Source organism: Pelmatolapia mariae, linkage group LG2, assembly GCF_036321145.2.
Source record: "Pelmatolapia mariae isolate MD_Pm_ZW linkage group LG2, Pm_UMD_F_2, whole genome shotgun sequence".
Classification (NCBI taxonomy): domain Eukaryota; kingdom Metazoa; phylum Chordata; class Actinopteri; order Cichliformes; family Cichlidae; genus Pelmatolapia; species Pelmatolapia mariae.
This window is the reverse complement of record NC_086228.1, coordinates 27,273,693-27,286,071: the sequence shown is the minus strand read 5'-3', so window position 1 is coordinate 27,286,071 and position 12,379 is coordinate 27,273,693. Positions and strand designations below refer to the sequence as shown.

Below are 12,379 nucleotides of genomic sequence, written 5' to 3'. Positions count from 1 at the left end.
CTACTTTGCACACCACCCATCAGTGGGTTCGACCATTCTATTCTCTGCAGTGTACAATACCAGCGACAAAAAATAGAAATATACTGATCCACGGACTTGTTTTTAAAGATTTAAAATAACGTGTTTTAACTTCTGTAGTGCTGTCATAGGATGGCGCACAGACAGCGTCTTTGTCAAAGCCTTTGCTTTGTTTTTCTCTTTGATATTGTCCAATACGCACACGGAGATCTGAGCTATTCTGTACAGGAGGAGCTGAAACGCGGATCTGTTATTGGAAATATCGCTAAAGATCTCGGGCTGGATCTGGGTCGACTGTCTGCTCGAAAACCTCGTGTTGACTTGGAAGGAAGCGAAAGACAGTATTGTGGAATAAACCAGAGAAGCGGAGAGTTTTTCGTTGCGGAGAGAATAGACCGAGAGGAGCATTGTGGAGAAAGGCCTTCGTGTGTTCTCAAATTCGACTTGCTGTTAGAGAATCCGCTGGAGCTGCACCGGTTGTCCCTGCAGGTGCAGGACATAAACGACAATGCGCCAATCTTTCCGAAAGATATAATAAAGCTGGAAATTGGAGAATCAGCGGCCAAAGGAGCTAGGTATCGCATTAATGCAGCACAAGATGCAGATGTAGGTCAAAATTCTGTTCAAAGCTACATTTTACAACAAAACGCTCATTTTGTGTTCAGCATTCAGACGACAAGTTCTGGCAGTAAATATGGTGAACTGGTTTTAGATATGGAGTTAGACCGAGAGGAGAAGCAGGAAATGAAATTACTGCTCACAGCCGTGGATGGTGGCTCCCCTCGGAAATCAGGGACAGTGGTCATACACGTAATTGTTCTTGATGCTAATGATAACGCCCCCGTGTTCACAGAGGCCGTATATAGAGCCAGTATACCGGAAAACTCACCACTGAAAACCCCAGTTATCAGAGTAAACGCATCAGATGCAGATGAGGGCGTTAATGGAGAGGTTACTTATGAATTTAGTCGACTTTCTGATAAATTACAAAATCTTTTTTCACTTGATCCGAAAACTGGAGAAATTCTTGTTACAGGTGAAATCGACTATGAAGAGGGGTCGAAATACGAAGTAATTGTTGAAGCAAAAGATGGTTATGGCCTTTCTTCAGAAGCAAAAGTTGTTATTGATGTTACTGATGTGAACGATAATGCACCATTTATAAATCTGAAATCACTATCTAACCCCATACCAGAGAACGCGTCACCTGGTACAGAGGTGGGCATCATTAACGTGCAGGACAGAGATTCTGAGAATAACCGACAGGTCCGCTGCTCCATTCAGCAGGGTGTCCCCTTTAAGTTGGTTCCATCTATTAAAAACTATTATTCTCTGGTGACTACGGGACAACTGGATCGTGAACTAGTGTCTGATTACAACATTACAATCACTGCCACTGACGAGGGCTCTCCACCTCTGTCCTCTTCTAAAAGTGTTCAGTTATCTGTAGCTGACATCAACGACAACCCACCTGTGTTTGATGAGCAGTTGTACAGCGCATATGTGAGTGAGAATAACAAACCGGGCTCCACTTTATGTTCCGTTAGTGCTCGAGACCCTGACTGGAGACAGAACGGTACAGTGGTTTACTCTCTGTTAGCTGGTGAGGTGAACGGTGCCCCGGTGTCCTCCTATCTGTCTGTGAACGGAGACACGGGTGTGATCCACGCTGTGAGGTCGTTTGATTATGAACAGTTCAGGAGTTTTAAAGTCCACGTGATGGCCAGAGACAACGGCTCTCCTCCTCTCAGCAGCAACGTGACCGTGAGTGTGTTCATCTCAGATGTGAATGACAACTCTCCTCAGATCCTGTACCCCTCCCCGGAGGGCAACTCCTTCATGACCGAGCTGGTCCCCAAAGCTGCACACGGAGGCTCTCTGGTGTCCAAAGTGATCGCGGTGGACGCGGACTCCGGACAGAACGCCTGGCTGTCCTATCAAATAGTCAAATCCACTGATCCGGGACTTTTTACTATTGGTGTCCACAGCGGAGAGATCAGGACACAGCGGGACATTTCTGAATCTGACAGCATGAAACAGAACCTTGTAGTGGCAGTGAAAGATAACGGACAGCCCTCTCTGTCTGCCACCTGTTCCATGTATTTACTTATTTCTGATAACTTGGCTGAGGTGCCAGAACTGAAGGATCTGTCTTATAATGAGAGCAATTCCAAACTGACCTCTTATCTGATCATCGCGCTGGTGTCTGTGTCCACGTTTTTCCTGACCTTCATCATCATCATCCTGGGTTTGAGGTTTTGTCGCAGGAGAAAGCCCAGACTGTTGTTTGATGGAGCAGTTGCAATCCCCAGCGGTTATCTCCCTCCTAATTATGCAGATGTTGATGGCACAGGAACTTTACGCAGCGCTTACAATTATGACGCATATCTGACCACAGGTTCTAGAACCAGTGACTTTAAGTTTGTGACATCATACAATGACAACACGCTGCCTGCTAACCAGACTCTGAAGAAAAGTCCATCAGACTTTGCTGATATCTTTGGGGACTGCGATACTGCCACTGAGGTATGATGCATAATTATTCAATTTAAAGTAGTTCCAATGATACAGCCACGGTTCTTTCAATCTTGTTATTTGCAATTCAAGTTTTTTTTTGGTGTTTACTTTGAGACGTTCGAGGACTGTTCGTTGAAAATTCGCATTGCTGACTCAAGATTTCCGATATTCTTTCACATTTCAACTTTTTTCTGCACTTATTTGGTAGTGTTCACGCGGAAGAATTTCATGGCGTTTATATTATTTTAAAATTATTTTCTGCTGCCATACAGGTTAAGTTTGAATAGAGAAAGTCTTTTGTGTCTCTCTTACTCTATCCATGGTGCTGAAGGTATGGGTTTGTTTGTTTGATATTAGTAGACATTGAGCAGAGCTGATTTTTATACATAAGTCTTTGTGCATCTTCAACAAGAAGACTGAATGTCTTTGTTTGCTTCGGTGTAGTATGGGTTTGTTTATCTGTGATTTTGTTAAAGAAATTGCCTCCCTCCAGTGAGAGTGTTTCTTTTAATAGGTGCCAGTTGTACATTTTATGATGATTTCCTATTTATTTGTTTTCTTCGCGCATGTCATTCCTATGTATGTTACGCGATATTTGAAATACCAGAAAGACCCTCCCCACATACATCATGCCCTTTGTGCTGTATAAATTAACGTTTCAACCATAAGCTTTGTCTTACAGAACTTGATGGTGTTAAATGACATGTTATGACCTCAAGTTTCACTGACAGCCAGCCGGTACCTTAAATGAAGAAACTTCCAGCCAGCATATGAATTTCACAAATGCACTGTAATTTTTGGTTAAACTAAACATCTTATGTGATGCATTTGCTGTATCCACGCGGTTAGTGAAATGATATGGTCTCTTTGCTTAGACTTATTAAAGATTATTGATCAGTCTGTCTTTAATTATGTCTAGCATCAGCATTAAATCGGTTCGTAGTTTCACCACATGCAAACCTTCATCTGAAAAACACAGTCCGCTGTCGGAAAAACCGCAACAGCTTAAACATTTTATTCATCAGGACAGATTTAAGCAATCAGAGAAAATACTTTTTTCCCTACACAAATGTATGACTGATGTTTCTACAGCTTCCACGCTGTTAAAATGCTCGCTGAACAGTAATTATTTAAATGAAATTTGTCTTTAACTGCAGTGTTTTAGCAGAGTAAAAACTACAGTGGTGAAAATGTAAAATCAGGATTTACAGTCTACAAAAAAAGAATAATACGGGTTAGTTTACTTTTAAAGGAAAATCCTTACATTTTATTTCTGATATTTTGCACCTCTACAAGCAGAAACGTGTTGTTGTTTTAAATAATGTAACTGTTACAGGCTATACATGAACATAATTATTACAGTTTTTTCTCAGTGTTACTTAATACATTTTTTAAACAGGAAGGTGGAAATGTAAAACAGGAAAGTGCATTAAGAATGAAAATGAGCATCACAGTTTCATTAGTGAGAGAGAGAGAGTCATGACATCATGGAATATAGGTTTGGCACTTCATACAATATCTATAATTTAAATGCTCCAGCTTATAGTTTTTTGTGGAATGACCCGAAATACAAAAATAATTTGAAAACATGAAACTCTTGAAGGAAAATGGTTTAGTTTGGTGTTGACCTACCCTGGTAGCAGTTGTATATAATTATCTGGCAAACTTAATTTATCTCTTTGTTCTCACAAAGTTTTTGTAGATTCGACTGGCAAATTTCTCTGAATGTGTCTCTGTTTGAAATTAAATCATACTGTTGTGTTGTTATACCTAGAGAAATACTCATGGTGTCAGTGTGTACCAGCAAACGAGAGACTGCAATAATACCCCACCCCTCACTATCTACGACTTTCAACCTCGGATCTGTAGTTGCAGTTATTTTTCGCAAAACGTTCGGTGATTTTTTTCGCGTATGGAAGGATATTGGTCATTGTAGATCTTACTATAAAAAACTGCTTGCAGAATTTGTTTTTTTTTTCCCGCAGTAACAATGGGATACAGCGTATATGCGCTGCACTGCGGCCTTGCTTTTATGTACATTGCCTTCGGGACCGTTAGTGGAGACGTGAGCTATTCTGTGCCAGAGGAGATAAAACGTGGATCTATAATTGGAAATATCGCTAAGGATCTTGGACTTGATTTGGGCAGACTGTCCGCTCGAAAGGCTCGTATAGATACAGAGGATAGCGGTGTCAAGTACTGCAGCGTAAATCTCAATACTGGCGAGTTAATTGTACAAGAAAGGATCGACCGAGAGGGGCTTTGTGCGAAAAAGGCGTCGTGTGTTCTGAAACAGGAGCTAGTGCTGGAAAATCCTTTAGAACTGCATCGCATTCATATCCACGTTCAAGACATCAACGATAACTCACCACAGTTTAGAGAGGAATCACTTAAGATTGAAATACAGGAGTCAGCGGATAAAGGCGAACGTTTTCTTGTCGGAGAAGCTCACGACGCGGACATCGGAGAAAATGCTGTTCAGGGTTATTCACTTCAGCAGAATGATCATTTCAAACTAAATGTGAACACAAAGGCGAGTGGTCGCAAATACTGTGAACTAGTCTTATACAAAGAACTAGACAGGGAAGACAAAAAAGAGATTGTGCTGTTACTTACCGCCTTCGATGGAGGCTCTCCACAGAGATCGGGTACTGTGGTCATACACGTCACTGTACTGGATGCTAATGATAATGTACCAGTCTTTGGTCAGAATGTCTATAAAGCAAGTCTGCCTGAAAACTCTCCTCTGGAAACATTAGTAACCACAGTGAGTGCCACTGATCCAGATGAAGGTTTAAATAGCGAAATTACTTATGGATTTGATCATGTCTCAGATGAAAACAGCGATGTGTTTTCATTAAACCCCAAAACTGGAGAAGTGAGAGTGGCTGGAGCAATTGATTACGAGAAAGTATCATCATATGAAATGCAGATAAGCGCTAAAGATGGCTTAGGGTTAGTTTCATATTCAACATTAAGTATTGAAGTCACTGACGTGAACGACAATGCACCAGTAATACATCTTAAATCAATGTTTAACCCGATACCAGAGAACGCGTCACCGGGTACAGAGGTGGGCATCATTAACGTGCAGGACAGAGACTCTGAGAATAACCGACAGGTCCGCTGCTCCATCCAGCAGGGTGTCCCCTTTCAGTTGGTTCCTTCTATTAAAAACTATTATTCTCTGGTCACCACAGGACAACTGGACCGTGAACTAGTGTCTGATTACAACATTACAATCACTGCCACTGACGAGGGCTCTCCACCTCTGTCCTCTTCTAAAAGTGTTCAGTTATCTGTAGCTGACATCAACGACAACCCACCTGTGTTTGAGGAACAGTCGTACAGCGCATATGTGAGTGAGAATAACAAACCGGGCTCCACTTTATGTTCCATTAGTGCTCGAGACCCCGACTGGAGACAGAACGGTACAGTGGTTTATTCTCTGTTAGCTGGTGAGGTGAACGGTGCCCCGGTGTCCTCCTATCTGTCTGTGAACGGAGACACGGGTGTGATCCACGCTGTAAGGTCGTTTGATTATGAACAGTTCAGGAGTTTTAAAGTCCACGTGATGGCCAGAGACAACGGTTCTCCTCCTCTCAGCAGCAACGTGACCGTGAGTGTGTTCATCTCAGACGTGAATGACAACTCTCCTCAGATCCTGTACCCCTCCCCGGAGGGCAACTCCTTCATGACCGAGCTGGTCCCCAAAGCTGCACACGGAGGCTCTCTGGTGTCCAAAGTGATCGCGGTGGACGCGGACTCCGGACAGAACGCCTGGCTGTCCTATCAAATAGTCAAATCCACTGATCCCGGACTTTTTGCTATTGGTGTACATAGCGGAGAGATCAGGACACAGCGAGACATTTCTGAATCTGACAGCATGAAACAGAACCTTGTAGTGGCTGTGAAAGACAACGGACAGCCCTCTCTGTCTGCCACCTGTTCCATGTATTTACTTATTTCTGATAACTTGGCTGAGGTGCCAGAACTGAAGGATCTGTCTTATAATGAGAGCAATTCCAAACTGACCTCTTATCTGATCATCGCGCTGGTGTCTGTGTCCACGTTTTTCCTGACTTTTATCATCATCATCCTGGGTTTGCGGTTTTGTCGCAGGAGAAAGCCCAGACTATTGTTTGATGGAGCAGTTGCAATCCCCAGCGGTTATCTCCCTCCTAATTACGCAGATGTTGATGGCACAGGAACTTTACGCAGCACTTACAATTATGACACGTACCTGACCACAGGTTCTAGAACCAGTGACTTTAAGTATGTGACATCATACAATGACAGCACGCTGCCTGCTGACCAGACTCTGAAGAAACGTCCATCTGACTTTGCTGATGTATTTGGGGACTGCAATCCTTCGCCAGAGGTAGGAACAGGCGTTTTATATTCCTTGTCTGTCTTCCTGACAGTCTTGCAGTGATGCAGAAAGTACCTTTATGAACAAAATCAATCTACTTTTCTTGCACTTTTTTTAAAAATAATTATTTTAAGTAACATATCACATGCCAGATTAAACAAAAATGCCTTGGGTAAGTTCCGTTAGCAGTTTGGGCACGCTTCACTGTGTCTTTCACGTGTTCTAAATGCGCGGGGTGTGATAGTTCATTACTAATTCATTTGATACTTTATTATTTTAATTATCTTCAGTAAAAACTGTTTAGCTTATTGCGTTTTCTCTGGTTTGATCTTTTGAGCACTATATCCGCTTGTTCATCCTGTCTCTGACCTTGGTGCTGAACAAACTGAACTGGCTGCGCGTGGTATTAATATTCAGGAAAAAATTTCTGCATTTTTAGATTTGTATTCCATTTTGAAAACACTTTAGATTACAGTGAAGTTATTTCTCACCAACACATATGTGCCTCATTTATTGTGTTGCAGTTTTCCTTTAAAAAAAATGACCTTTTATTATTAAGAAAACATCACATCATTGGAGTGACTAAAGGAAAATGGTCATCGGCGGCCTAGTGGTCAAGCGTCTGTAACTGAAGTATTACATGTATACTTTGTTTTCTACGCCGTTAACCGCGCTTTTCTGAATGTTTATAATTGTCTGTTACTATTTAAGATCCCACGGCAATCATAATGTAAACATCTCTTTTACCTTTTTATACGGAGTGAAACATAAACACCTAAATAGCCCTCGTTTAGGTCAGTTTGTAATGTATCACTCATTTTAATTACCTGTGAGGTCATATTCGTGGCCTTCGGTGATATCGGTGAACACTTTTTTAACTTGTCATGGGAAATTTATTGGAACTTTTTTTTTGGGGGGGGGGGAATTGTTGCAAGACATAGAGAGAGAGAGAGAAAGTGTTAAAGAGGGTTGGAGAGTTTTTGATTTCGATGTGATTTTGAAATACCTTACGCTAAAACTAGAGGAAATGATCTGCAGAAAATGTTGTATCGCACGTCAAAGTTTTCTATGATTATCGCATTCTTTAGGAGGACCACTTTAGAGAGAGACATTATTTTCAAAACCTTGTAACACATGATATGAGCATCGCCGTTGAATTAAACATATAGCACAAAATAAATAAATAAATAAACATCAAAGTAAAATAAAAAAAATAGCGCAATATTACACTTTCTTGGGATTTTATTAAAGTTTACTTTTGAACAACCACTTCGTCAAAACAAAAACAACAACAACAAAAACAGCAGAAAATTCTTTTAAAAATACTTTCTAATATTGTTATATATCCTTTGCACTCACGGTGTCACTATACACCAGCTATGGACTTAGTGTTGAACCCATGTTGCACACTACCCATCAGAACGAGCACCCTGCTTTATTTAGTCATCAACGGCATCGACAGTTGCTTGAAAGGCTCATATACTGATCCAGGGACGTATTTCTTAAGGGTTCAAATAGCGTGTTTTAAACTGTGTAGTGCTTTCTGAGGATGATGCAGAGCCGAAGTATTTGTCAAAGCCTTAGTTTTGTGTTTTTCTTTGTTATGGCGCAATACGCACACGGAGATCTGAGCTATTCCGTACAAGAGGAGCTGAAACGCGGATCTGTTATTGGAAATATCGCTAAAGATCTCGGGCTGGATCTGGGTCGACTGTCTGCTCGAAAACCTCGTGTTGACTTGGAAGGAAGCGAAAGACAGTATTGTGGAATAAACCAGAGAAGCGGAGAGTTTTTCGTTGCGGAGAGAATAGACCGAGAGGAGCATTGTGGAGAAAGGCCTTCGTGTGTTTTCAAATTCGACTTGCTGTTAGAGAATCCGCTGGAGCTGCACCGGTTGTCCCTGCAGGTGCAGGACATAAACGACAATGCGCCAATCTTTCCGAAAGATATAATAAAGCTGGAAATTGGAGAATCAGCGGCCAAAGGAGCTAGGTACCGCATTAATAGAGCACATGACGCAGATATAGGTCAAAATTCCGTTCAGAACTACATTTTACAACAAAACGCTCATTTTGTGTTCAGCATTCAGACGACAGGTTCTGGCAGTAAATATGGTGAACTGGTTTTAGATACGGAGTTAGACAGGGAGGAGAAGCAGGAAATGAAATTACTGCTCACAGCCGTGGATGGTGGCTCCCCTCGGAAATCAGGGACAGTGGTCATACACGTAATTGTTCTTGATGCTAATGATAACGACCCCGTGTTCACAGAGGCCGTATATAGAGCCAGTATACCGGAAAACTCACCACTGAAAACCCCAGTTATCAGAGTAAACGCATCAGATGCAGATGAGGGCGTTAATGGAGAGGTTACTTATGAATTTAGTCGACCTTCTGATAAATTAGAAAATCTTTTTTCACTTGATCCGAAAACTGGAGAAATTCTTGTGACAGGTGATATCGATTATGAAGAGGGGTCGAAATACGAAGTAATTGTTGAAGCAAAAGACGGTTATGGCCTTTCTTCAGAAGCAAAAGTTGTTATTGATATAACTGATGTGAACGACAATGCACCATTTATAAATCTGAAATCACTATCTAACCCCATACCCGAGAACGCGTCACCTGGTACAGAGGTGGGCATCATTAACGTGCAGGACAGAGATTCTGAGAATAACCGGAAGGTCCGCTGCTCCATTCAGCAGGGTGTCCCCTTTAAGTTGGTTTCATCTATTAAAAACTATTATTCTCTGGTGACTACGGGACAACTAGACCGTGAACTAGTGTCTGATTACAACATTACAATCACTGCCACTGACGAGGGCTCTCCACCTCTGTCCTCTTCTAAAAGTGTTCAGTTATCTGTAGCTGACATCAACGACAACCCACCTGTGTTTGAGGAACAGTCGTACAGCGCATATGTGAGTGAGAATAACAAACCGGGCTCCACTTTATGTTCCATTAGTGCTCGAGACCCCGACTGGAGACAGAACGGTACAGTGGTTTACTCTTTGTTAGCTGGTGAGGTGAACGGCGTCCCGGTGTCCTCCTATCTGTCTGTGAACGGAGACACGGGCGTGATCCACGCTGTGAGGTCGTTTGATTATGAACAATTCAGGAGCTTCAAAGTCAACGTGATGGCCAGAGACAACGGTTCTCCTCCTCTCAGCAGCAACGTGACCGTGAGTGTGTTCATCTCAGATGTGAATGACAACTCTCCTCAGATCCTGTACCCCTCCCCGGAGGGCAACTCCTTCATGACCGAGCTGGTCCCCAAAGCTGCACACGGAGGCTCTCTGGTGTCCAAAGTGATCGCGGTGGACGCGGACTCTGGACAGAACGCTTGGCTGTCCTATCAAATAGTCAAATCCACTGATCCGGGACTTTTTACTATTGGTGTCCACAGCGGAGAGATCAGGACACAGCGGGACATTTCTGAATCTGACAGCATGAAACAGAACCTTGTAGTGGCAGTGAAAGATAACGGACAGCCCTCTCTGTCTGCCACCTGTTCCATGTATTTACTTATTTCTGATAACTTGGCTGAGGTGCCAGAACTGAAAGATCTGTCTTATAATGAGAGCAATTCCAAACTGACCTCTTATCTGATCATCGCGCTGGTGTCTGTTTCCACGTTTTTTCTGACTTTCATTATCATCATCCTGGGTTTGCGGTTTTGTCGCAGGAGAAAGCCCAGACTGTTGTTTGATGGAGCAGTTGCCATCCCCAGCGGTTATCTCCCTTCTAATTATGCAGATGTTGATGGCACAGGAACTTTACGCAGCGCTTACAATTATGACGCATACCTGACCACAGGTTCTAGAACCAGTGACTTTAAGTTTGTGACATCATACAATGACAACACGCTGCCTGCTAACCAGACTCTGAAGAAAAGTCCATCAGATTTTGCTGATGTCTTTGGGGACTGCGATACTGCCACTGAGGTATGATGCATAATTATTCCATTTAAAGTAGTTCAAATTATACAGCCACGCTTCTCTCAATCTCGTTATTTGCAATTCAAGTTTTATTTTGGTGTTTACTTTGAGACGTTCGAGGACTGTTCGTTGAAAATTCGCATTGCTGACTCAAGATTTCCGATATTCTTTCACATTTCAACTTTTTTCTGCACTTATTTTGTAGTGTTCACGCGGAAGAATTTCATGGCGTTTATATTATTTTAAAATTAATTTCTGCTGCCATACAGGTTAAGTTTGAATAGAGAAAGTTTTTTTGTCTCTCTTGCTCTATCCATGGTGCTGAAGTTATGGGTTTGTTTGTTTGATATTAGTAGACATTGAGCAGAGCTGATTTTTATACATAAGTCTTTGTGCATCTTCAACAAGAAGACTGAATGTCTTTGTTTGCTTCGGTGTAGTATGGGTTTGTTTATCTGTGATTTTGTTAAAGAAATTGCCTCCCTCCAGTGAGAGTGTTTCTTTTAATAGGTGCCAGTTGTACATTTTATGATGATTTCCTATTTATTTGTTTTCTTCGCGCATGTCATTCCTATGTATGTTACGCGATATTTGAAATACCAGAAAGACCCTCCCCACATACATCATGCCCTTTGTGCTGTATAAATTAACGTTTCAACCATAAGCTTTGTCTTACAGAACTTGATGGTGTTAAATGGCATGTTATGACCTCAAGTTTCACTGACAGCCAGCCGGTACCTTAAATGAAGAAACTTCCAGCCAGCATATGAATTTCACAAATGCACTGTAATTTTTGGTTAAACTAAACATCTTATGTGATGCATTTGCTGTATCCACGCGGTTAGTGAAATGATATGGTCTCTTTGCTTAGACTTATTAAAGATTATTGATCAGTCTGTCTTTAATTATGTCTAGCATCAGCATTAAATCGGTTCGTAGTTTCACCACGTGTAAACCTTCATCTGAAAAACACAGTCCGCTGTCGGAAAAACCGCAACAGCTTAAACATTTTATTCATCAGGACAGATTTAAGCAATCAGAGAAAATACTTTTTTCCCTACACAAATGTATGACTGATGTTTCTACAGCTTCCACGCTGTTAAAATGCTCGCTGAACAGTAATTATTTAAATGAAATTTGTCTTTAACTGCAGTGTTTTAGCAGAGTAAAAACTACAGTGGTGAAAATGTAAAATCAGGATTTACAGTCTACAAAAAAAGAATAATACGGGTTAGTTTACTTTTAAAGGAAAATCCTTACATTTTATTTCTGATATTTTGCACCTCTACAAGCAGAAACGTGTTGTTGTTTTAAATAATGTAACTGTTACAGGCTATACATGAACATAATTATTACAGTTTTTTCTCAGTGTTACTTAATACATTTTTTAAACAGGAAGGTGGAAATGTAAAACAGGAAAGTGCATTAAGAATGAAAATGAGCATCACAGTTTCATTAGTGAGAGAGAGAGAGTCATGACATCATGGAATATAGGTTTGGCACTTCATACAATATCTATAATTTAAATGCTCCAG

At 41.4% G+C, this 12,379-nt stretch overlaps 1 protein-coding gene across 16 annotated transcripts in view; it reads left to right on the top strand.

Moving 5' to 3' along the window:
* LOC134644348 (protocadherin gamma-C5-like) overlaps positions 1-12,379 on the top strand; it is a 306,637-nt gene that overhangs the window by 62,228 nt on the left and 232,030 nt on the right. Inside the window, exon 1 of one of the 16 annotated variants that reach the window (XM_063497506.1) lies at positions 4,433-6,916. The exons of 13 other annotated variants lie outside the window; for them this stretch is intronic. In XM_063497506.1, the coding sequence (XP_063353576.1) occupies positions 4,526-6,916 (2,391 nt within the window). In that variant the 5' untranslated portion in view covers positions 4,433-4,525. Of the gene's footprint in view, positions 1-4,432; positions 6,917-8,406; positions 10,851-12,379 lie in introns of those variants that run through there. 2 more of the 16 variants (XM_063497486.1, XM_063497616.1) reach the window with 2 other exon arrangements.